General features: G+C 35.5%; 1 protein-coding gene across 2 annotated transcripts; it reads left to right on the top strand.

Annotated features, from left to right (window-relative positions):
- The first annotated feature begins 1,417 nt into the window (after nucleotides 1-1,417).
- atf6b (activating transcription factor 6 beta) lies at nucleotides 1,418-18,776 on the top strand. Of its 2 annotated transcripts, none has more exons than XM_044139351.1 (17): nucleotides 1,418-1,768; nucleotides 5,472-5,551; nucleotides 7,686-7,767; nucleotides 9,032-9,091; nucleotides 9,172-9,251; nucleotides 9,532-9,739; nucleotides 10,981-11,145; nucleotides 11,348-11,517; nucleotides 11,854-12,033; nucleotides 12,482-12,564; nucleotides 12,747-12,962; nucleotides 13,794-13,901; nucleotides 14,324-14,423; nucleotides 14,617-14,684; nucleotides 15,341-15,440; nucleotides 15,532-15,616; nucleotides 15,711-18,775. In XM_044139351.1, the coding sequence occupies exons 1-17, from the start codon at nucleotides 1,696-1,698 to the stop codon at nucleotides 15,998-16,000; spliced, it is 2,148 nt and encodes a 715-aa protein (XP_043995286.1). In that variant the 5' UTR covers nucleotides 1,418-1,695; the 3' UTR covers nucleotides 16,001-18,775. The 2 variants fall into 2 exon arrangements, with proteins under 2 accessions (XP_043995286.1, XP_043995287.1); XM_044139352.1 differs by having other exon boundaries at nucleotides 1,449-1,768; nucleotides 10,984-11,145; nucleotides 15,711-18,776.
- Nucleotides 18,777-25,686: the final 6,910 nt, after the last annotated feature.

The raw sequence follows: 25,686 nt of genomic DNA, 5'->3' as shown, positions 1-25,686 counted from the left end.
GAAGAAACCTCCAGCAGAGCATAGGCTAAGTCTGAAAGGCCATCTGCCTCTGGGGGTTTTGGAAGACAGAGCAATCACCAAAGCACCCAGGACCCCGGCTCAAAGCACCCTCTATCTTAATAAAAGTTAAGAGTGTCTTCATCTAGGAGAGAAACATAGCTAAGCGGATACGTTCTGAGCCAATAATGAAATCTATACAAAATAACATTATTGGTAAGAATATCCACTGCAACTGCTTTATTAGAGAGAAAGTCTAGCCTAGAGAGAAGATGAAATAATGAGCAACCACAGCTGTAAATAACTTCACAGATGATTAGCATCATCACAAGTCTGAACAGAAGTCAGAATCAAAATTATCTTCTTCAGCCAAGCTTGTGTGCAAAAACAAGGAATTCACACTCTTCTAGTGTACAGACAGTACAAATATCTGAACTCTAACGGAAATATGATAAAGAAGAGAATAGTAGCAAAGTACAGCACAAACACACAAGAGTGTAGTCTTAACATCCAATTGTTGATTATGGAATAAGTTAAGATGCCAAATGTGTTTAAGGCCTTAAATTGACTGCTTTTCTTTCTTTTTGCAATGATTTAAAAAGTTACCATATCTTATCTGATTGTTTTTTTTTTCTCGATTTTATGAAAATAGTGAGTCAAAAACAACTATATAATGCACACTAAAATATGACACATGAAGCTAAAATTACATCACATAAGGTACAAAAAATTTGAAAAAAAATTGACATCCACCTCAGTGTTTGAAAATCGATGTTTTAAATGTATTGGACTTTACTTTTATGGGAACTGAAAAATTTATTCCGTGTCTTACTTTTTCAAACAAACTCTCCCTCTGACGAATCAACAGCCCTGTGAATTTACAGCGCATGATTCACATTCTGGAAAATTGAAATTGATTTTTAGACGGCTCTTTTGACACTGAAAAAGCAACTTGTGGTTAAAGTTTTAGTATAACCACCTCTTCCCTGTTCGGTTATGTAACAGCTCCCGCCCGGCACATGCATAACATTCTAAAACTGGTTCTAATCCCATAGAAATCAATGTTTTGTAAATGTTTAATTTTTTCTAAAATTAATAATGAATTGCTATATGTTTTGCATATAGCAAACATCCTAGTCTGATACAGGTCAGCTTTCTGTTACAATGCTTGAATCCACGTGAGTCTTCTCATAACTATTTTTGTTTGCGCTGGAAATTGTCGCGTCGCTTGGCTCAGGGTTTTTGTCAATCAAAAATCCGCAGTCTTATTGGACAGAATCATCTTTAAAGGGATGTCCCACAAGTTCTGTTTAACAATAGGTTGCCTAGCTGCCCAATCAAAGTCTTTCGGCTACCTCATTGGCTCTTATCTGCGTCGATCAGAGCCTTCTTTACTCTCATTGGGTAAACCAACAAAAGCAGGCGGTAACCTTCTGGAAAATGCGTTTCCTATTCTGTCATATGCAAAGCGAAACGAAGGGTCGATAACTTGACTGGAGGGCATGAAAGAAAATCCAGTTTTATACTCGATTCTAAAAAATTCTGTTACTTCATATCGCAAATGGTAGCCAAATCTAGAATTAGCGCGTTAGCTTGAGGATAAAGCTAAGAGTTTTATTTAGTCTATGTTTGTTTAGCTGCTGTTATCACGTCTGACTGCAGACTCCTGCTGTCCAAACACACACCGCCTTTGTGGCGATGACTGCGGACTTACTGTCTGATCTGGACAGCCGATTCTTCGCTGATAACCTATTAACTAGCGAAGATTGGGGTAAGAACATTTTTAAATCCGTCTATAAATGAAAATAAATGGATTAGATTGACATTACAAGCTAACTGGGTGCGCTAACTGCTATACCGAGGCGAGGCCATCAGGGCGTTACAAGATTTTCATTTCAGTTTTACACGTTTTTAGTGTTTCTTCCCGAGTCTTACAACTATAATTTATATTTAAGTTGGTTTTCATTGTGATACGTGTTGCACGCAGTTTTAGCGTTACTCTGAACTTGCTTCCTCAATCATCTAACCCGGACGTAGCTGTTTGTCATCCTCACAGTGGCTGGGAACGTGATTGAACGTTTTATATAACCTGCTCTAACTTTTTCTCTTTAAAATTGCCGCTTTGTTGACTCTTGTTATCATGATTTTCATCTAAACATATTTTTAGTTTGATATGAGTTCCCACTATTTCCTACAGTCCATCACTGTGTTTTAATGCAACAATACTTATCAAAACATCGCTAAAAATTGCAGACGTTTAGTTGCTAATAGTCAGAAAAACAAATTTCTAATCTAGTTTGCAGCTGTAATATGTGAAATATACTCCCGTAGTGGTTTTGGTAAAACAATTTGACAACAAAAAAGCTTAGCATGGGAATACATTTATTTATTTATTTTTAACTAAGCCACGGTTTTACTGCTGCTGGAAGAACATACAATTTATTGTTTTGATACTAATATTTTTTTAATAGGTTAGCCCAAATTTTGATCTATTTTGTCTCATCGTCATTATGTGTTCAGAACAGGCAGTAATATTTAACATCTCAATCATTGGTTTCAAGAACAGGTGTGGGCTAAAAAGATGTTGAGTCCATTAAACTGGTTAAATACAAAATTAGCTTGCAGAACATTAATTCATACACTTCATAGCTTACCAAATATTGCATCTAAGCAGGCGGTTGTGATTTTGTGCAGTGATATCACTGTGGTGATCTCAAGTAGAAATTTTAAAATTTAGATATTGTACCAATCTAATCAGCAATTTAAAAAAATGTTTGGTAGTCCTTCTTGATATGTGTTGGACTTCAATTCAGTTATCATTATTGTGGGCTGGTTATCATAGCATTAAAAAGTGATGTTTTAAAAACTATTAAATTGTTTTCTTTCTTTTGACTTGTTCTTACAATTTAAAGTGGTTGCAATAAAATGCTAAAAAAAGTTGTTGCAACCAAAATTTTTTCTAGTTTGATGTATATCAATCCTTCTGCTCCTTTCTTCGCCTGTTTTTGCAGACTGTTGGTCAGCTGGCTGAATAAAGGCCACTACTCTTTTCCATAGCTTATAAGAAAGACAAATTTAAACAAAACAGATAGTGTGACTAATTAACCAGCTAACATCATCTTGTAGCACATGTAGTGGTGTTTTATAAAGAGCAGAATGACAAAAAAGTCAAAATAGTTAAATTTAAAATAGGCATTTCAACACTCATTTTAGATTATGTTTGTAATGTTTTATTTACATCTCTGTATTATCATTAAATAAAAAGAAATATGTTAATGCTATGCATAAAGTGTAAATACTGTGATACTGAGATATTTTTACTTAAGTTTTTTTTTTAAATTATTATTCTTTTTTTTTACTGAGAATCTGATAAGGGCCTACATTTAACCCACCTGTGTTGAAATACTGTTCTTTTCACTCCTAGAGTGAATGTAGACTGTAGCAGTCGGCTTCAACACGTCTTAACCAATGTACTGATCGTTATCAGTCATCTTTATTGGTGGTTAGTGGTTTTGACAGTTTCTGATGAACAGTCAGTAGATGTGTTTGAGACTTCTTGTTGAGGTGTTGTTTGCTCTTGCAGATTAAAGTTTGGACTTGATATGTTTTCTCTGTTTAGCTCTGTCAACCGTCTTCGCCTCAGATCTTTTAGGTAAATTTGACAGTCAAACTGAGCAGTTTTATGGCTCACTGTGTCCCGAAGGACAAAGCTATTGCTCGTCCCTTCCAGTCAAGTAGTAAACGTGACTAGATTTAGGTTAAGGGTAGGTGAATCATTACTTAAGGCTGACAGAAAGTACGTTAAGTTGAGCTGCATGAACTGCTTCAGAAGAAAAATTTACGATTTCCTGCAATCTCAAATTCTTGTAACACTGAAAAGTTAAAATTCAGTAACAATCTTTCTGCATTTGAGCGAGATAATCTAGATTATGTTGCATTTCTTTGTTCTTTTGTCTGTTGCTTAAAAATGTAAGTTCTTTCATGTAATGAGCAGAAAAGACTTAAAACCTTACAGAAACTTTTCTTTTATTAATTACTTGACTTCTTTGTTCATATAAATTAACTTTAGTAAGTATCATCATTTGTTTATGGAACTTTAAAACTGATTAAAAAAAATGTTTCTTTCAATTTTTCGTTCTCTTTAACAGAATCTGATCACAGTAAAAGCTGAAGTGTCCCCTGTTTATTTCAGTTTCAAAGTCCAGTGTGTGGCTCATCAGAGAACACAAAGCATGATGGGAGGGGTACAACTTTCTACCACTTTGCTCATTTCCTGTAAACGAGGCATCAAATTGGCTTTTTTACAAACAACAGCACTTGTGTGTCAGACTAAATAGGAACATGTTTTCGTATCTCCTGATGTGATCTCTTGAAGACTCGTGGTTGACACGTTTATGTGTAATGTCTCTGTAGTTTGTAGCTCATTGAGTTTGATGAAGATATTAAAATCACATGTACATTGTTAAACCTTTTGCTTGAGATTCAGTTTGGCTGGTGTCAGTGAACATTGCAACTTTCTAAAATATTTGTGTCACCTCACAGATTTCTCCTCCTCCTGGCTGGAGGAATGTAGTTCATAAGTGTTTATCTGATGCTTCTCAAATTTCTTTAGCGAAGGCTTTTAAACATGTGAGGGAACGTTGTACATTCATTCAGCCATCACAGTTTGTATAAACAACTCATTTGTTAATTCAGATTCTGAGCTAAGGAAAAATAATAATTTTTTTGTTCGTATAAAATTTTAATATCAGCAACCAAGTAATAGAAAAAATTTTCTATTAGAAAATTAAAACAATATATAATATGAAGTAAGAATCATTGAGAATATCACATGGTTAGCGTGACTGTTAGCTAGTAATCGTTAGCAAAAAAGTTAATTCACTTATATGCATCTATTTTCAGTGCCATTGAAAAGAGATGCAATAGTAAAAACTTAAACAACTCACTGAACAGTATTCTGTCCCTAAATTGTTTTATGCAGTTATGAACTGTGAATTAACATTATGTTTCAGCTGGCTGTTGCAGACCTATTTATATATGTTTAAGGTTTTGCCAGACAGAAAGTCACAAATATGCTCCTGGTTCTTTTAACTCGTTTATGTGAGAAGACTGAACATTCAGTTCAAAACCTTTGAGGTTAACAACAACATTTTTGTTATTTGCTGTCCTCTAATTGTGTTTTGAGGTTTAACTTGTGAGAGAACATTTGCATGCACTTTCAGTCAAACTGATGCATGACTGAATCTGTTTGTGTTTCAATTTTGTTTCTTTCAAAGTGTTGCCTTCTTGTTAAATTGAATGATTTTTGGTGATGTTTAGTGTTCCTAAGTAGTTTTTACATGTTCAGAGATGCAAATTAAATGGCTGATTTGACTCTCTGGTCTTGGACCAGCTTGTTTTTCGCTTCATCATCTGTCCCTGAGTTTTATTTCCTGCTCTCTGCTGATGCTTTGAAAATTTTGTCTCCTCTGCAGATGCCTGCCTGTTCAAGTGTGAGAGCATGGAGGAAGGAGAGGACGGGGACTTCAGTCCAGGGTTGAAATACGAACCATCGGTACGGTCATGAAAATATGTCTATGTATTGCAGCTTTTGTTTCAGTGCAGCTGACACTCGGCATTCATTATTCAATTTGATCCCTTCTATATGATAATTTACTCTATAGTCTCTAAACTTGGATGAATAAAATAACACTCGTTAAAACTGATACAAAGAATATTAGTACAAATAATTCCCTTTGGATTAATGAGAATAAATAATCAGAATTATAACTTAGTTGCAGAGATATGGATGTTTCTTGCCCCATGTAATGTAGCGATGTTGTTATAAAAAAATTAAAGTAAGTTTGACAGTTCAGATTGTTAGACCAGTGAAAATATCTAGTTTTTCTGTACAATTTGTGTCAAAAAGGAATCAGGTGAAGAGAACAAAACAAATATCCAAATGCATGAGTACAGTAACCATGGTTACAGATTAATGTTTTTAGATGACATCCAAGTGCATCAGTTTTTTTGGAATAATTTAATCAGTGGGAACCCCTCTAAAAATAAACATTCAAATAATTTTTAAGACTTCATCAGCTCAGTTTTATTTCACCCAATCAGTTGGATTATCTCTACTTTCTGAAAAATATAAGTCACTGGATGGATAGCATGTTCAAAAAACAGATTTACCAAAAAGTGTTCTCTTATTATTTAGTTATTCTTACTGCTCTTTTTTTGTTCTAATTATTCTAACAAAACACTAGCTGTTACTCTAGTGGAGGCTATATTTTGATTTTTTTCTCTGAAAGTTTTGAAATGCATTTTCTGCTGACTGTTTAGTTAATGAAAGTTTAGTTATTCACAAAAAGTTGTTAAAATTTAAATTGTTCTACTTGATTGTTTTAAAGCATATCAGATCTGTCTTGGGTGCTCTTGTATCTTTATTGTATTAGATCAGTTACAGTGTATTGGCAAACTTACTGTGTTGGCTACAAAAGCAGATATTCTGTATAAAAACCATAAGCACCTATTAACCTGTGGTGCTCAGGTTTTTTCTTTCCGAAAGTATAAAAAAGGAATATCAATTATAGTATAATGCTTATTGTTGTAAAAACATTTTAATTGTAAGTAGTTAGATAAAAATAAATGTTTGTGTTTGTCTAGCAGACAAATTTGACTGGAATTTTATATAAAAAGTGAAGTTGATGTAGAAACATTGTTGAATTGCTGTCACACTAGAATTCTATAAAAATTTGGCAATTTAAGATCAATATTAGCTTTTTCTGTTGTATTGGCATGTTCCTTATTTTCAGCTATATAAATTTGACAATTATCAAACTATATTTTTTCAGGAGTAGAGACTAAATGTAACAATGGAAAGAGCAATATCATTTGGATGTTAATCTTGCATTATCTTTGAAAGTTAGCTTTATGATTCTGCTTTAACATTTTATTGGACAGCAGTGGAGTTTCTAAGCTTGAATATTTCAATAAATTGATGGGGGAAATTGTAATCACTTGTACGTTTGACATTTTTGTTGTTTTTACCATGGTTTCACTAGTTATCTCAAGACGTCTTCAAGTGCATTTAAAGGTGTTAGATTTGGCATGAATCCTTGTTCCTGGACATTATCGAGTTACATCCTGGTAAAACCTGTACAGTTAACATCTTGTGCTTTTTTTTTTTTTTTTTATAAACAGAACGGCTGAGAAGTCAAACAAAATGCAGACAGTTTGCAGTTTTTTGAGGAACTGGTTTAGCGATGGTTTTGATAGAATCTCTTTGCAGTTTGTTGATCCAGTCTGCACTGTAAGGCTTTCAGCGTCATGTTATTGAGCTCTATAAACCCGATTATAATGTAAATGTTGTCAATTCCCAAATTTTAGCTTTATGTGTACACAGACTTTGTTAGAGATTTTATTTTTAAATGCTTGTAAGAATACAGTAACAAACCCTTGTGTGAGTGAAACTCTAGTGTTTATATAAAATTAGAGTCAGGTTGAAGCAGCAGCTCTCACAGATGAATAGTCAGGGCACAGTGCAGGCAGATGGTGTGTGTCGCCTGATTGAGTAACACAAACAGACACACACACTCACACACAGACACACTGACCCTGCAGTTGTTTGGACATGTTTGATTCTTGACTTCCTGACTTTTTTCCACTTCACTCTCTCTCTTTCCAACCTCTCCACCAACTCCTCACAGTTTGACAATGACCTCGTGCTCACCCTCGATCCTGACAACCGCACATCACCATGGCGATACCTTGACGACAACCTTCTTACAGGTACACACCGTCCGGTTGCTTGTGGCTCTCACCTCAGGGCCCTTGGATCACATCACTTAGCATTTTGGTTTCACGGATCAGTCGTCTCTGTAACACGAGACGCTTCGTCCTCAGTCTGTGGAAACATTCAGCTACTAGAAGCAGAGTCACTCTGTCTACATCTGCATGTCTTCTCATCCTATAGGCTTTATTTTTATGCCTATTTAGTGAGATTTAAGGGCCAATGTGAAAATAAAAACATAATGATTCTAATACTCAAAACCACTTGTTTTTAATCGAAAACATATTAGCTTAACAGTTTAAGCTTGCCTGTGTTGTTTATGTGGTTGCATGGTTCTTTGAAATCCCAAATGAATTCAAATTAAAGGATCAGTGGCATTTTTATTCACTATTTATCCATAGAAGATGTAAATTTCTCACTTTCATGTTTTTTTTGGCAGAGAGCCAACAGAGCTCAATTCACTAAATCTTGTATCTAGTGCTGTTTTGCTTTCCTCTGTCTGAGAAACTTATGAATACAGACAAAAAAAATCCTCTCAGGGATTTAACTATTCACCTTCTATACATCCAGTGTAGCTACTTTTAAACTTACAACAATAATCCAAGAAGACTGCTTGAATAAAATGTTTGATTAATAATGATATTTAATTAAAGTATATACAATGTATAATCATATTTGGCCTGTTTGTGTTTTTCATTGTGATTGATGCTCACACCTGCAATAGATTTTTTTTTTTTTTTTTGTAGTGGTTGCAACAGATAATTTACCCACTATCAGCAATGTTTTCCTAACATGGAGCTTTATTATTCTTTAATGATTTTTTAAAATTATTATTTAATTTAATTTAAACCGAACAAAGAGTTAAATATAGGGTGGACATTATCCCTGTATGTATGTATGTAGCTCACTGTACCTGAGAGGATAAACTACCTTTTGAACAAAACCATTTATTTTGATTCCTGGTTAGCATTAAGAGAAAAAATCTACTTCAGGTTTTAATTTATGTCGACATGTTTATTAAATAGTATTTATTATTTTTGGCAGAAATTAAGAAATCTAATGATATTTGCTTAAAAATCTGTTCTGTTTTCCTTTAAGAACATTTTCACTCAGCAAAATTTTGAAAGGTTTTTGCTCTTCATTTAATATTAAGTTTGGTGAAAGTATAGAATTGCATTTAAAGGGTTTTATTTATCCAGTCATAATGTTGTTTAATATCACAACATCCATCTCTGTTTGTGTGCTTGTTTTGTTTCTGTTTAGGAAACGCTTCGGTGATAAAAAATGAGATGACATTGACAGAGCCGCTCCCTGTGGAAATGTGTAAGCTGAGTTTTTCCTAATCTAATCTTTGCACATTGTGTTTTTACAATGTTTCCACTAGTTATGTGGTTTCTGTTCAGTGTTCCAGGTCAAGGCTGAGCCTCCCTCTCCTGCTTCCTCGCTGGAGTCAGATTGTTCGACCTCGTCGCCAGACCCACAGGTGGGATTTTTCAGATGATTGAGGTGGCAGTTTTATCACACAAATGGACCAATAAAACAGTTTGTGTCATGATTTGGAAACTTATCTTTTAATATTAAGGAAAACTAATAAATAACTGAAGATATATTTCAAAGTCATAGTGTAAAGAGGCCATCTTTATTTATTTTTATTTATTTAACCTTTATTTGACCAGGTGAATGATTAAGAACTAATTTTTATTTACAGTAATGACCAGACTGGGAGGGAAGAACACAAACTTATTGTCCCATCTCCTTTCCAGGTTACAATTAAAGCCGAAAACCCTCCGACTCCTCCGTACATGTATGGAGACGTACTGTCTCCTCCGCTGGGGACGATGGAGGTAACCGTGGCAACGACAGCAGTACCCCCGCCCCAGTCCCAGATTCCAATAATGACACAGACTCAGCTGCAGACACCATTAACATCAGTCCAAGCAGTCATCAATGGAATACCGACACAAACTGCAGGTATGTGACTTCTTCTGAAGTGTTTACTTTAATATTCTTCTATGTTGACACAATAAGAAGCGCTAGACAAGCATTACATTAGCACTCCACACCTTTTGTTCATGCAAAACTGAAAAAAAAGGATATTCCACTCGTGTTTAGTGTTGCCGAGTTTTTTTCTCTGCACATATCTGTGAGCTGTCAGCGCTAGAGCCTGAATAGAGAGCTCGGTTTACCCTCCACCCTGTACTCCACTCATTTGTGGAGGTATTCTGAACACAGACCCTGGGGCAGCTCCCACATAATGGTGGGAGTACTGTATAGGTGTGGGAACTCCTCCTCTGAAGAAGGGTCTTTGGCGGGTTGTAACCGAATACAGAGTTTTGGATAAATGGAACTTTTCTGGTCTTCATACTGAAAGGCCTTGGGACATTTAAATAGCCCCTCATTCTGCAGTCTTGGAGACTTCACAATGTTGTTTTCTTGATTAAGCACATACAGTTGTAAATATTGGATGTAAATTAACAAAATGCACTCAAAACTTTGGGCATTTAGGACAGTTTGAAGTTTCTGGCATTTAGGTAGCCCCTTTATTAGCTTTAATGAAAACATGAAGGATTATTGCATAGTTCTATCTGCTCAGTTATTGTCTTGTTTTATCATGTGTATGTATATTTATGAGCTATGCTACTTTTTAGGAATTTTATGCCTAGTAAAAAAAAAAAAAAAAAAATCTTTGAAAAGATATTTCCTCATTGGGACAAGGATCATAGAAATTATTTCGAAATGAAAACAAAATCAAGATTGGTGTTGAGAATCAGAGAAAAGTTCCCAACCTGAAGCTGCTGTCTCCTTCGTATGCTTTGATATTAGAACCCTTTTTGAATGACTGTTTAGTTCTGATCATGCAAATTATTTTTGTTTATTCTTGAGGTTGGGCTCAGTCGTAGTGACAAGACAATTTTGGCTGATTTATGACACTAAAATTAAAATAACATTTGGTAACATGTACAATGTGAAGTTGTTTTGAACTGTTCTCCATGTTTGAAATCTTTTCTTGTTTCTTTACACTTGATGTTGAGGGAGAACTGATTTAAAAAGCTTCTTCTGAACTCAATAATATGCTGGAGAGAGTGTTTAGTCATTTTAATCTAGTGCGTTCAAGGAGCAAAGCATTTCAGAACAGTTGTGTGCAACACAGAGAAACTGGTACAGAATATATTGTATATAACTGAAATAACCTAAAAGTGTGTGTTTTGTAGCAGTCCTGCCAAGCACATTAAAAGCCAGCAGCATCCTGAGCACCAAACCTCCCATCCAGCCCCGACCGGTGTGTGTTGCTGCTACACTCCCCGTCCCTCAGAGCCCTGCACCAGCGAAGACCCTCATACTGCAGGGGCTCCCCTCCATGGATCAGAACAGACCCGGTAGGACAGTATTGTCCTGTTAGCCGTATTTATAAATTTTCATATTTATTTTGTTAAAGAATGAAGGTCTTCAAGTATTTTTCATATTAAATCAAATGTAACTACCATATAAATTCCCAGGTTTTTGTCCTTTTATTTTAAATTTCAGGTAAAGTAATTAGCTTTATGTCTGATCGCTAACGCAGCTACTCTCTCCCTCCAGTCGTCCTCTCTCCGTCCGTCTGTCTCAGTTCGGCTCCGGCTATTGTCAAAATGGAGCCCGTGTCCCCTAGCATCCCTCAGCACTGCTCCAGCCCAGCTGCCTCCTCAACCAGCAAGCCCATCGTCCCGGCGACCACGCCGTTACCCAGCAACAACTCCAACGACATTGATGTGAGTAGGTGGATGTGGTGACTCAGACTGAAACAAAACCCTGCCAGGTTAAAGGCTGGCTACAATGTTTTGCTCTTTTTCTGACTGTAAATGTGCTGAAACTAATATCAATAACAACAGTTCATTACTCAGAGGTTTATAAACATCTTTTCATTTTTGCTTGGTACCCAGAGAAATAAAAATATAAAGTTTTTCAGTTATACATAGACGTGATAAAGATTTACCAACCTCAATTTCTGCTGCTGATTTTTATCTCATCTAGCTGATTTCTTTCCCATTTTGAATTCTGAATCACTTCTGCCTACTTTCTTTCTCTTCAAATTTTTCCTTGCATAGATGAAGGTGCTAAAGCGGCAACAGAGGATGATAAAAAACAGAGAGTCTGCCTGCCAGTCGAGAAAGAAAAAGAAGGAATACCTGCAGAACCTGGAGGCTCAGCTGAGGGAAGCTCAGCAGGAGAACGAACGACTCCGCAGGGAGAACCAGGCGCTGAGGGAGAGACTGGCTGTGAAGGAGGTGAGACAGTTATGAAGGAGAACTTTAGGATGGACAGGCATGAAGAAAGAATGAGTTACAATAATAGAAAACAAAAACGTGTTCTAAAATGACCAAGCATCGGATTTTAAAAGATAAGGTTTATGTCTTTAAAACTCATAAGGAGAAAACCACACTTTAGTTCTACTGTTGGTTTTGCACCTGCACACCTGAAGAAGAGGAAGAAGCATGTGATAAACAGGGGAACTTGAATAACAAGACCTGAAGACTGAGTGATGGGAAAACGCACAAGAAACAGAGAAACCTGCTAATCCTGTTGATAAAAAAACAAAACTAGAAATCATGCAAGCTTTTTTTTTTTCATAGAGCAAAATGGACAGGTTTGCAAAATAGAAAGTTGATTTTACACATTCCTGAGATTCAGCATGTGTGAAGCAAAATTTCCATTTTTATGCTCTTTGTGTTTCAGAGCGGCGACTCTGCAAGCAACAAGAGAGCAGTGTGTGTCATGGCGGTTCTGCTGTTCATGACCTTCAGCTTTGGCCCCGTCAGGTATTCGCTCACGGCTTTCTTCAAAATATTATGATTTAATTTAGCATCTCAGCTTGTTATTGTGTCATTCAATGTCTAATTGTTGTTTTTACAAAGTAAAAGCACAAATTATATTGTCCTGTATGGAAAAACCACAACGCTTGTATTTGAGGTTTAAATGATTTTGGTGTTTATCGCTGCAGCATCACTGACAGGAAGCTGTCAGCTGGTCTGCAGGAAGATCTGGTGTCTTACACGGGTCGCCGGCTGCTGGAGATCGAACAGCAGCAGGATCGCCAGGCTGATCCTCAACCTCTCCAGAAAGTTGAGGACAAACCAGAAAAACCGGAGTCCAGCGGTGATGAGCGGTGGAAGGGTGGAGAGGCGGAGAGATACGCTCCAGAGTCTTATCAGTTTCGGTGAGGCAGATCAATAGCTGTGAACACATTATCTTGACATGCAGTGAAAAGACTGGGAATAAACTGAGGCGGCAACTTCCACTGTGGAATTTTGATTAGCTTTATATGAATAAAATCACACTAAGTTTTAAAAAACAAGCTATTACACTGAAGGTGACTGTTTTCACAACCCAAAATAACTTTATACTTTACACTAACAAACACAGACTGATGTAGAATGTAGTTTTTTCTTGTTTTTTTTTTTTTTTTTTTTTTTTTTTTTTTTAGCAATACATTGACCCTTATTTAAGGGCTACTCAATGTTATGTCAATATTGTTGTATTGATAATATTTCAAAGAACTTTGCAATAAGTACTTTTACTTGAAGAACTGTGAAATTTTTTTTACTTAAGACAGGATCAAAAGTTATTGCAGAATAAATCCTGCGAGTGGTCAATTAATTTTTTTAAACAACCATTAAAAACTCAAATGCTAGATTTATCTTTTTTTTTTTTTGTTTTTGTTTTTTTAAATCAGCAGATAAATGATGCCGTTTGGTTATTTTCATATTGGTGTCACAGTTCTCATTGTGTTCCTTGACTGTTGTAAACTCATTGCTATCCAGAATGGTAACCTGCATTTTATTTAGACACCCAACAAAGCTGGTTCTACAACATAATCCCTCACTTCTTGCATGTGGAACATAGCGTTTCTCTGCAGGAGTTTTTCCAACTTTATTTAAGGAATCTTAATTTAAAGCACATTTTCTAAACATATGATTATTTATTTTATTGCTCTCAGCAGCTTTCCTAGTGTCTAACCATTGTCCTGTATTTTCTGGTTGTTGGGCAGAAACCTGAGTGACATGTTCAGTGACATGAAAGATCTGGTTCTGCCAGACATCGAACGTTACTTCACTTCCTCAGACTGCCGACAGTTCAACCGCTCTGAGTCTCTCAGGTCTGTCCTTGTTTTATCACGCCTTCATTTTTTACCAGGAGAAATTTATAACAAAAGCTGTTTAAACCCCTCAAACTACACAGGCAATAGGTAATACTTGAATTACCTTATTATTCTTTTGTCATTTCTTTAGTAAAGATTAAACATCAGTCACAAAAACCCTGTTTGTTTCACTGCCTGCATCTCATTAATGTGCTCATCTTTGGTGTGATAGTTCAGTTAGATTTCCTGGGATTGTTTTTCCTCAGCTCATATTTATGAGCAGCTGCTGCACATTTTGTTGATGAGTTTTATCCAAATAAATCACTGTCCAGTAAAGAAGTCAGTAGAGTGGACACAATAAAGCTAGTTTCAAACAAAATGAGAAATAAAACTTTTTTTTTTGCGTAGCAGCTTAAACTGAAAGATTTCTGTGACTACAGGCTCGCAGACGAGCTAAGAGGATGGGTTCATCGACATCAAATCGACAGGAAGAAGTCTGGAGGAAAAGCAAAGACGGCCAAAAAAGCAAAGATCACCCAGGTGAGAAATATTCATATTTTAAATATTTGTCTACTTTTTAAAAATGGTTTAGTTAACAAGGATTCGTTAAGATCTGTTTTGGAATACTTTCTTAGCCTGGGAAGGCAGCAGCACACGAACACAGTTTCAGTTGTAAAGGATTTAACTGGAAAAAATCAAGACAAACCTTTTTTGTATCTTTCTTTTGAAACAGAAAGCTCAACTGAGGAAGGCAAACATTTCCAGATATCTGCCGATCCAGGCTCACCGCTCCATAGAAAGGTGCAACCAAACACACACTCCTCAATGTAAACAAGACTGTTACTAAGAAGGAGGCTTAACTATGAGTAAAGAAGACAGGTTTTTTTCTCATTTGACAGACTACAGGTACAAAAAAACTGAAAAGAAATAGTTAATACCAAATTTATCGTATAAAATATCCAAAAAATTCAGTTGTTTTCTTCTAAATTTCTAAAGTTGAACATTGAAGTAATCAAATCCTGAATTGGAAGGACAAGTATTACTGGTTCTTTTGGAGCTTAAGTATGTTGAATTATCCCATTTAACAAATATTACAACCAGTTTTAGAGTTCAAATCAGTTTTGTCTCAGCAGCAGCTCATTCTAATTATTCTAACATTACAAACGTTTTTCCTTTCTGAGACTGGAAACATCAAATATGTTCACAATAATTACTGATTGATTCCATCTTATTACTGGACTATGGCTTTGGCCATCACATCTTTTTATATGTTTTTAAAAATTTTTCCCTTTCTGTAGTGCTTGATTTTAACTAAACAGAAAATTTTTGCCATAGTTCTTAGAATATTTCTATTCTAGGAATAAAAATATTCTTAGAATATTTCTAAACAGAATATTAATATTTTGGTTTTAGTTGTTAAGTTTCTTCTTCTGGTTCTTGTTTGGCTTCCCCTGCAGTCAGCTGAGGGTACTTCCTGGTCCTGAGGTCACCTACAGCGACTTCCTGGACGCCATCGACCGTAGGGAAGACACGTTCTACGTCGTGTCTTTCAGGAGGGTAAGACTATTGAAAACATTTCAGTTCCAATTTGTGATTTTAGATCTTAAATATCAGATATGAATCAATCAAAATGTGTTGATTCCTGCAGGACCACCTGTTACTGCCTGCCATCAGCCACAACAAAACCAGCCGGCCTAAAATGTCTCTGGTGATGCCGGCCATGTCTGTTAACGGTGAGTCTGTCTGGATGATGTTTAAAACATCTGAAGAGCAATAAGTGATGCGTTTGCTGACCCGGTTTGACCTTTCTGGTCTCGTCCTCCTCAGAGAGTCTCTACAACTCGTCTCAGGGCTACGAGATGATGATGCAGGTCGACTGTGAGGTCATGGACACTCGCATCGTCCCCATAAAGTCCTCTGCTGTCCCTCCATCTCTTCGTGAACCCACCCCTCCTCCGCCCGCCTCCCAGCACGGTGCCCACCATCACCATGGCAACAACACCTCCCTCAGAGGGCGCCACCAGCACCATCCATCGTCTTCGTCCCCCTCTCCAGGGCAGCCTCTACCTGCCCGAACTCAAACACCCGAATACTTGATCAGCCAGTCAGGAGTCTGAGGAGAAACAGAGACGAGTCTGATGGTTGAAGGTTGGTGACGCAGATGAAGGATCAAAGGAAAATTTAAAAAATTTCTTCACTAAGCAAAAAAAGTTTCAGAGACGGTTAAAATCGAACAAAGCTGTGTTAAATTCTGAGTTAGCATTTCAACAGCGACTGGTACTGACGGGACTAAATAAAATACTGTCAAAATATACAGATCTATTCCTTAAAATAAAAAGACAAAGAGGGCACCACCAGCGCTTGAAAGTGGATCAAACTTATCAGTTCCAGTTTTTTTTAGATACTACTCGGTTATTTCCCTTTGACAGTCAAATCTTTATCAAATTTGACTCTTTATCGGACTCTGTTCAGTTTGGCGGGGCCACATTTTGAAGTTCTTGTGGACGTTGCATATTTAAACCCGTCAACTCTTTGGGTCTGCAGACATACTAAAGTCACTAAGAAAATAAGTTATTGCGATATAATCTACATGTTTAGAGATTATATTCAGGTTTCAGGACGAAGTGTTTTCAGTGTCATGGATTGAGTTTTTTAATGGTTTCAGGGTTTAAAACTTCCATCTTGGGGGATTCTAGGCATATAGATCTAACTAGTAAAAGAGACATGATGTACATATTTATATACATTGTGATCAATAAAACTGCAGAAATCTAGTATTCCTTCATCTGAAAAAAGACAGGAAACTTTAAAGGCCTTTACATTTTGTTGTAAATACAGTGCGTTTCATAAATCAGATTATTTGACAACACTGACAGCTGTTGCATGACGGCAGACGCTGTTTGGTTAAAAGAAAATCTGAGTATTTTTTGTTTTTTTTTGTTATTTTTGTAAATGTTAAGGCATACATTTTTACAAAGGAGTCTTGTTAATTTGTTTTCCAGCAAACATACACTATAAGAATGCCGGCTTCTGTTTAAGTTGAGCAGTGGTGCAGAAATTGAGTTTCAGCAGAAACAGTTTGTTTAATGTGTTCAAGAGTTATGCCAACACAAGATCTGAGCCTGCAGATTTGTTCAACCCTTAGTTTTTGTCCATTTGTTTGTCAAAATATTTATTTTTCATTTTCCTTTAAAATAAAAACAACTAATATAAAAACAAAAACTTAAGTGAGGCGAAGATGGTTTTTTTTTTCTATGATGTTAACTCTGAAATCTTTTACTAATTTTGAGTCAAACACCCTGCCTCGTGCATCAGCTGTCACTTTTATCCTTGTGTGTTTTTTATGTTATTTAATATCTGTAAATATGAGTGTTGATACTTTGTTTGTATTTTGTCACATTTTCAATTTTTTATATTTCTCTTTTCACAACAAAAAGTAAAAAGATGAGAAAACCTGTGAAGTTTTTTTTTCTTTGTCTTGGAAATGTAATATTTTATATTTACATGTCGTGTCCAGTGGACCAGCCAGCCTCTCAGTCTGTAAGTGTGAACTTATATTAGATTCATATTCTTTTTATGATTGTACATAGAAATCATAAAATTGTGTTCTTTTTAATTTTTAAAGGAAAGACTATTAGTGCCTGAAAGAAACTCGATAATTCAGTGTTTTTGAATTTTGAACTGCTCATATTTGTAATGAATTTCGTTTTACTCCTACAGAGTTAATTTCGTCCTGTTCCATTGTAGCTGAATGCAAAATGTAATATTAGACTCTAGCATCACTTCATAATCTTCATCTATCAAGTCCGCCCGCTCTGCATGATGGATGGAAGCTGTAGGTTTATACTTGAGCTAGAGGATGTCTCAGTTTGTGCAGCTTTGATGTAATTATTTGTACTAATGGGATTTAGAGGCTTCAAGAAATGTTTCAACATGCATTTTCCCAGGGACATATTTTTTAAATTACGGTATGCTTTTTTTTTTCTATTGAGGCAAAATAAGTTAAGAATAAACGGGTGCATACAACTGAAATGGATTTTCAATTTTGTCTTGTGGTTCAGAAGATGAAACACTTCAGCCAAAGTTTTATTATTATTGACAGTCACATTTCTTAACTTTTTTATGTTTCTGAAACCTTCAGTTTGCTGCTTGGTTCTGTTTGAACACGACCACAGAAAGATTGGATTTCACTGTTTATTAGACTGCATCACAAAAATGTACAAATCAGTTTTTGTTTTTTAGAATTTTCCGATTTGTACAAAGGTATGCCAAGAAGAAGCTAATCTGAAGTAGAAAGGGCCTTTTTTATTTGTAATTGGATGGTGTATATTAAAGATGGGGAGGGTCAAAAAAGTCAAGAATTGGGGGGAGGTTTGTGTAAAGGTTTTGGAGTAATGTTAATAAAACATGTTGTCACTTCATGCCTGGTAACTCCTATTACAGGACAAATGTCTCATTTACTCTTCCCAATTTTAGACCATGTTTTTAAATTATTCAAAAACATTAAGGAAAACAATTTTAAGTAGACAGAAAATTGATCATTATTCTGTATTCATACTGAATAATAATGTGTTTAAGAATTTTATGATTGAACATTTTAAAATACATTTTAAGGTAATTAAAATTGAAGTTGGAAAGATTTGGGAAACAATTATGAATTTGGTTCTTTTCCTTTTGCTGTGTTTAGATGTTTAAAAACTAATCTTATTTACATTTGCAGTGCCAGAATATTATGATAAACACTAAGCATTTTTCATGTAAGAAAAACTTGTAAATAGAATATTTGGCTTTCTGTACATTTGAAAAAGACAAGTTGGCTTTCTTTTTCACTCAGATTTTTGCCCTTTTGACCTGTGTTTAGGATGAAAATTGATTACATGTCTGAAAAGTAACGGTATGTTCTTGGCAATTTTACTTGCATTAATAATTAAATTAATAAAAAAATAGCTTAATTTGTTTTAACAGTTTCAGAATTTTTTGATGAATTTACTCCCTTAGATTTTAAAATGAAAACAAAAATTCTCTCTTTATTATTCAAACAGCTTTTTTTCCCCTTTATGCTCTTTGCCAAACTTTATTTGTCAATATATCTGAATATTAAAATTAGGATATTCTTCTTAGAGGTTATTTTCAAGCAGTTCTTTTAATCTGACAAGCCTCAAAGAAAAGCGTTTTCCAATTTACTGAGATAGATCTAGTTGCAACATTAGTTAGTTTAGAAAGGTTAATTGTAATATAAACTTTTCTAATTATTGATAGGCACAGCAAATAGTTTCACAGTTAATGTTTCAAATCTAATCATAATTTGGCAAGATATAAACTAAACAGGATCAGTTCGAAGACCGAAGTGTCTTAGTATCAAGATAAGAGGAAGTAGTATATAATTCAACCACCAGGGGGCGGTTAGACGCTGCAGATTGGATGGGAACCCCAGTGAGCTGCTGTCAGACAGATGTGAAAAAGCAAGAGAGTGACTGACTCGGGATTCGGGAAACATTAATCACAGGTAAACAAGATGACACAAACACATGATTTAAATTTCCCTAGAAGAAAAATGAGCCTCAACGGGGCTGACTCCATGATTCACAGTTAGTGGCTGAGGTCGTGTTGTAATATAAAGCTTATAAGATCAAGCTAGATTAACCAAAATATTTTAGTAGGAGGGATCTTTATCACAATGTTTAAATTCGGTCCAGGCTCTGCAGAACACACAAGAAATAAAAGGCAGCATGCTGCTGAAAATATTCTGTGCATGGACGTCGTCCTTGTGTCACCCTGAGGCTGAATTATTAAACTTAAAGATGGGTTTGTTTTTGTGTTCATGCCTTTGTCGGACGTTGAAACTTGTATCTGCTCTTCTGTGTGTGTGTGGATGATTTTGTTGATGGTGTTTACTTTACTGTCTGGTTTTACAACTTTGTTTTTCCTCTCTGTAATACTTGACAGATTTTAAATCTGCAGCTGATGACAGACTGCTCAGAGCCACGACCTTTAGTGTGTTGTCTGTGTTCCTTCTCCTTAGACAACCCTTCAGGTTCATGAAGGGCAAACTCATGAGGCCAACATGTGTCACAGCTGTGTATCGTAGCAATGATGAATGATAACTGGAATAGCTCAAGTCTGGTGTTAATTTGGCCTTAGAGACTATTTATTTGCTTCTTGTATAAGGCTGTGTTCACTAAGATTTATTTACATAAGAAAATGTATGAAAACGGGCGTACAGTATGTTTTCGGTCTACTTTAGGGACGACACATCTGTTTCCTATGAGGTAACCCGAAAAACTTGCTTTTAAACATCAAGACATTCGCTTAGTGGGTGTTCATAAACTCATAATGCCCCTATAATTACCTGCTTGTTAAAATAATAAACAATAAAGTGCAATTAAAGGAGTTTATGGAGACTTTATAGGCTCTGAACTGGCAGGATTACTGATGGCACAGCAGTGTTCTGTGTGTGATAATTGTTATAATTTAGTAATTTACATAGCCCAATTTAAGTGCTCAAAAATGTCTTCCGGTTTAATCTTTTACCCAATGTTTGTTCTCATTCATCAGGAGCAAACAGGCCTATATGACATAATGTCCTCATGTCACTGCTGTAGAACAGAAGCTGTAAATTTGACTCAAACTCTGGACTTTCAAACTCCAATGACGCTGGAAATGAAAACATTAAACTGCTACATTTACAGCTGTGAGCTGTAATTATTGGCAAAAACTAACGCTATAGGTTTACTCACTTTTCAAACAACACTGGCTGTGAGATATGCATAAAAGGTTTTCTGTGACATATAATTTCTGACCAGTAATTTTGTCCTTTAAGTGGGGCTGTGAGATCATTGGTTTGCTGCAGAAAAAGTCAACTTTTTGTACTTGGTAATGACAGTTTTACAGGTTTATACACGATGTCGTAAGCCCTTGAGAATCTTTAGTCTTTTCCTAAATGAAATCATTTTTTAGACATAGGCTGTGTGTGTTGGGACACAACAACAGCTACAAAAAAAGGCTTTAAGGTCAACAAAGTTATAAAATGGCTCTTCCAAACCAACACGTAATTGTCAGCTTATGGCAGAATTTATGGCAAGACTTGTGAATTGCTGTTAATAATTACTCCAGCTCCATCTGATCTACATGTGATCAGAGCTGGAGTAATTTTGCAAAGAAGACGGACAGAAATGTTCAGCATCTCCAAAATGATTGTCGAAAAGATCCACATTTTCTGACTACAGGATTATTTAGCAAAATAATTCATAGAGGAACTGTTTTTAGTTGCACCTGGGAAACAAGTTGACAAATGTCACATTGAAGATGGTTAAACAAAAAAAAAATCCTAATTAATATTTGTTTTTGTGCTTCATCTATATTTAAAGAGTCAAGTAAAAAAAATAAAAATCTGTAAAAATGTGTTTCTGTAAATGTCTTTTGATGATGATACAAGAAGGAAGAGGCATAAATATATAATTAGAAATAAATATTTTGGATGATTTAAAAACAAAATCTGTGCTTTATTTTCCTTCTAAGACACCTTGTAAGTGGGAGCTTTCTACCAGCTGTTGGTGATAAACTGAAAGTCAGGTAGTGAGAAACAAAAGTGTTTTACATGTCTGATTTCTGTAAGTTGAGCTGCTTGTGTGGTAAACCTAAAATATGAGAAGTGTTGTCTAGCAGCTAGAGCTGAATTCCAGCCTCATGATAGGAGAAAAAAGTCCTTTAGTTCTGCTCACAGAACCACTCAAAACCTGCAAAGCAAACAACCACTTCCATATGTAGGTAGTATAACCTGTTCCCTCTCTTTATGACTTATCTGGATTCACATGTTCTAGTGGATCAGATTCAGATTGAAACAATAAGGATGGTGTAAGGTCAGAAGTAATGGACTCTTTAAACAGCAGCATTGGATGCAGTTCACAATGATTTACAAAAATTTACTTGAAGTGGATTGAAAGGCCAGGAAAGGATCATAAACTATGATTTTTATAGAATATTTCTGCGCTCTTCTGCAAGTAAACATCGCAGATTTATTTAGTTAAGAATCAAATGTTTTCCTCTGTAATTAGAAGAGGTGATTTTGTGGATGATCCAACGTGTTTTAATGCTCAGCTCATTTTTCATTTGGTGGTTTTACCACATTTTCACCTAAAGCAGCTTTAACCCTCTGCCACAGTCCTGTCTTACAGAAGTGTAAATAATTTCCTCTCACATACTTAAAATTAAATTCCAGCTTAGAATAATAACCAGAGACAAGAAAATATTTCAGTATCCACCTCTAGCCAAAACCACCAGGCAGAGGTCAAACTCATCATTAGGGGGCTTTTTATTTTACTGCCAGCTTTCAAATCCTGGAACTACATCCAAAAATTCTGCGGAAAAGCTGTGATTTTATGTGAAAACAGAATCAAACTCTGGCACAAAGATCTGACTGTTTAGTGTGTGGAATCCCCCCTGTCTTCGCAGACACCAGGCTTGTGTCTGTCGGTTGTTTTCTGAGAAAGAAAGTGTTTGTTTTCTTTGGCTGATGTGCAATATCACTGTCCTGGCTGGAAAATAAAGACTTTATTTGATGGAAAGAGGAAAGGAGACAATGAATATGGCAGATTTTCAAAGAGGAATGAGGCAAGAAATGTCTTGCAGTGTATAAATCATTCCTTGTTTGTTTTTGGAGATTTTAATTACAAATATTATTTTTGTATGATTATTACATGGATATTGAACTATATTTTTGTTCTAAGAATAGCATTTTCACATGACGTAAATTTATCAAAACATGTTTGTTATTTGTTTTATTTGTGTGCATTTTATGGATATACAGCACCTATAAATAACATAATATGACTCCAAGCTGCAAAGTACATGCAGATTCAGTATAAGCCAACAAAACAAGCTTCATGGAAAGAACATTAACTAACATAGAAATAGAACTGGAAATTGTAAATATGGTGCAACATGCACTGAGTTAACAAAACATTATGATTTATGAAATAAAATAAGCAATGGTTTATTCAGGTTGGATATATTAGGCAGCAAGTGGATCTTGTAAAATTGATGTATTAGAACCAAGGAAAATTGGCAAGCACGACGCTTTAATGGAATTTGACAAAGAACAAATAGTGGTGACTGCACTACTGGCTGAGAACATCTCCAAAACTGCAGATTTTGTGGGTCTTTCCACTCTGTAGATGCCAAAAGTGGTCCAAGGAAGGAACAGCTGTGAATCTTTGATAGGATCCAACAGAGGACTTACTGTAGCTCCAATTCCTGTCTATTTTAGGAGAGCTATGCCCCCTAAAACTCTTATTAGAATTTAATTATTGGATATATTTAGTTTTCATTGTATAATTTATGTGATCTGGGTAATTTCTCAACTATTTACCCTTTGAATCTGTTGGAGTTTTTTTTTTTTTACACTTGATGTTAAATTTAAGTAATCATATGGAGCAGATCATCTATTTATGTTTCTAAATTTACATGTGTATTAGATATGTAAGTGCCCGTCCATCATAGATCTTGTTACCAGAAACCACAGCAGACTTTCTGAGGTCTATCAGTAGCGACACCGACCGGTCAAGACTGTTTTGAGAGCAGGTGATCATACTGCAACACCTGATCAATGTAAAGAATATCTTTTAACAAAATCATGTCAATTATTGACCAGAAATGTTTTCATAAATGCCATCAAGTTAAAGGAAAAAAGAGGCTCACCAAAACCTTGGCCTTTTTTTTAAAAAAGCAAAGAAATTATAATTCTAGCAGAAAGCCATCCGGCAGGAGCAGATGTCTTTCATTTCTCTCAGACACTCAATGATTCGATGGAACAAATGGAAATGAACTTAGGAGTTTTTTAAAGGATAACAAATCATTTACAACTTCATTCTTACTTTTCAGCTTCTGTTATTCTTCACTTTCATAACCGGTATCACTTTGTCCTTCTCATGCGTCATTAACAATCATTAGAGAACGTCTCCTGCATTATGACCATCCGTCATGAAAGTCGTTTGACCACAGACAGCTCGCTTGTAACCACATCACTCTATTTTTCCACTGGAGTCCCAGATGCTGCAACACCATATTTTATCCCTATCTTTAAACTAAATGCCAACGTTTTTTCCCCTTTAATTCTATGGATGAAAGTTTCAACATTCTCCAAACATTGAAATTAGCCAAAACTCTAAACTCAACAATCAGCTCAGTCTTAAGAAGATGGAAAATTGGCAAGCATGCGGATTTAAGGGAGTTTGAAAATTAGGATCAAAATGTTCAAACATCTTGCTCTTCTTAGTGATGTGACTCAACTCCATCACGTCACAGAGTTGAGTATAGTTTTTAAAATCCTTTGTTAGTTTTGACTATAAACTTACAGACAGTAGTGCAAATCCTCAGTCTTGAAACGTGGGTAATAATAAAACACCATTACTGTCCAAACCTATAAATGTCACAGGGACCAAAGGGTTTGCTGCTGCACACATCAGGGTCACCCTGGGTTTTTGTTTTTCTCTAGAGGACAGGGAGAAATGTGTCTGATCTTCTTTCAACCCGTTTCTCATGACTCATGTTCATATGACGTATTAACTGGCTCCTAAAATTTTAATCAATCATTTAAGTAAACATATTTTCTCTGATATGAGCTCATCAGAGGGACAGTAACAGAGGGTACTTCCACCTGGGAATCATTCATAAGGCAGCCGTGTTTCTGGTGGAGAGGGTTTGGAAGTGAGGAGGGTCGTGCGATGCAGTCATGTGTCCCGAATAAACGTATTCCCCCTCACAGCCGGGCATTACAGGTTTGCTCAAATAGTTTTAACAGCTGTGAGTGAACTATGCATCACTAATGTGTTGCAGGAATCTGCTAAACTCAGTCAGTTCTTTGTAAATTGTTAAAAAGCTTGATAATTAACTTTGACCTTTTTAAATAATGCTAACTACATTACGAAAATTGGCATGTTTATTTTATAAGTTGTTTTTTTGTTGTTGTTTTAAATGAGTCAAAAGAATAAAGTAAATGAGCATGTGCTTCCTAGTTAGAAAATCTAAAAGTCTGATAACAAAGATGAGAACTTCAAACTGTTACATTTTTAGTGATTAAAAATTACATATAATTGCCACTTAAAATTTTACAGCATAAATTCTACTAAGTCTACAATTTTAAGTGGTTAAAAAATCTTTTTGAAGTGGATGGTAAAGATAAAATGGTAAAGATAAAAGCTTCTGACAGATTCTCTGATTTCACTCTCTCTCAGTGTTTGCATTTGCCAGGTTTGTCATTCTTTCCCAGCCTATGATCTCATTTACTATTCAGTGATGATTGGCTGTTAACTTGTATCCAGTTTTCACTTGAATGTCCAAAAAACACAGCTGCAGGTTTCATGACATAACTGAGAACTTCACTCTTGACATCTGGATTTCTTCTGACACCCAAAAGCTAAATAAATGTAGAGTGCCCTGCAAAATTATTTTACATACTTTAAACTTGATGTTTTTTTTTTTTTTTTTACATTGTGTACTATATTTTAAGAGAAGAGATTGCAGGTTTTGATATTTAAAAGTATAAAGCTTCACAAAGGTCTGGGAAAATGTTTGTCAAAATGAAACAAAAAAACAATAAAATCCTCAAACCAGTCAGCCTTTTTTTTTTTTTTTTTTTTACTATTCTTTACTAAATAGCTGAACCTGAGTCAGAGTGGCTGGAAAGAGCCAGTAAACATAATTTTTCAAGTGTTAATGGATTTAGGATTTTATCAAGACTGCTCCATTCTCCTACAGTCTTCAGAAACTACAAATTGTCCTTCTAATGGCTTTCTTTTAACACATT

The sequence above is a fragment of the Gambusia affinis genome, linkage group LG14, assembly GCF_019740435.1.
Source record: "Gambusia affinis linkage group LG14, SWU_Gaff_1.0, whole genome shotgun sequence".
Lineage (NCBI taxonomy): Eukaryota > Metazoa > Chordata > Actinopteri > Cyprinodontiformes > Poeciliidae > Gambusia > Gambusia affinis.
This window is presented reverse-complemented; position numbering and strand designations above follow the sequence as displayed.

Excerpts from the sequence above, each read along its gene's own strand:
- atf6b (XM_044139351.1), top strand. The coding sequence starts at position 1,696 with ATGACTGCGGACTTACTGTCTGATCTGGACAGCCGATTCTTCGCTGAT. Across the intron at positions 11,146-11,347 it reads CATGGATCAGAACAGACCCG|TCGTCCTCTCTCCGTCCGTC; the intron begins GTAGGACAGTAT and ends CTCTCCCTCCAG. Across the intron at positions 15,441-15,531 it reads ACGTCGTGTCTTTCAGGAGG|GACCACCTGTTACTGCCTGC; the intron begins GTAAGACTATTG and ends TGATTCCTGCAG.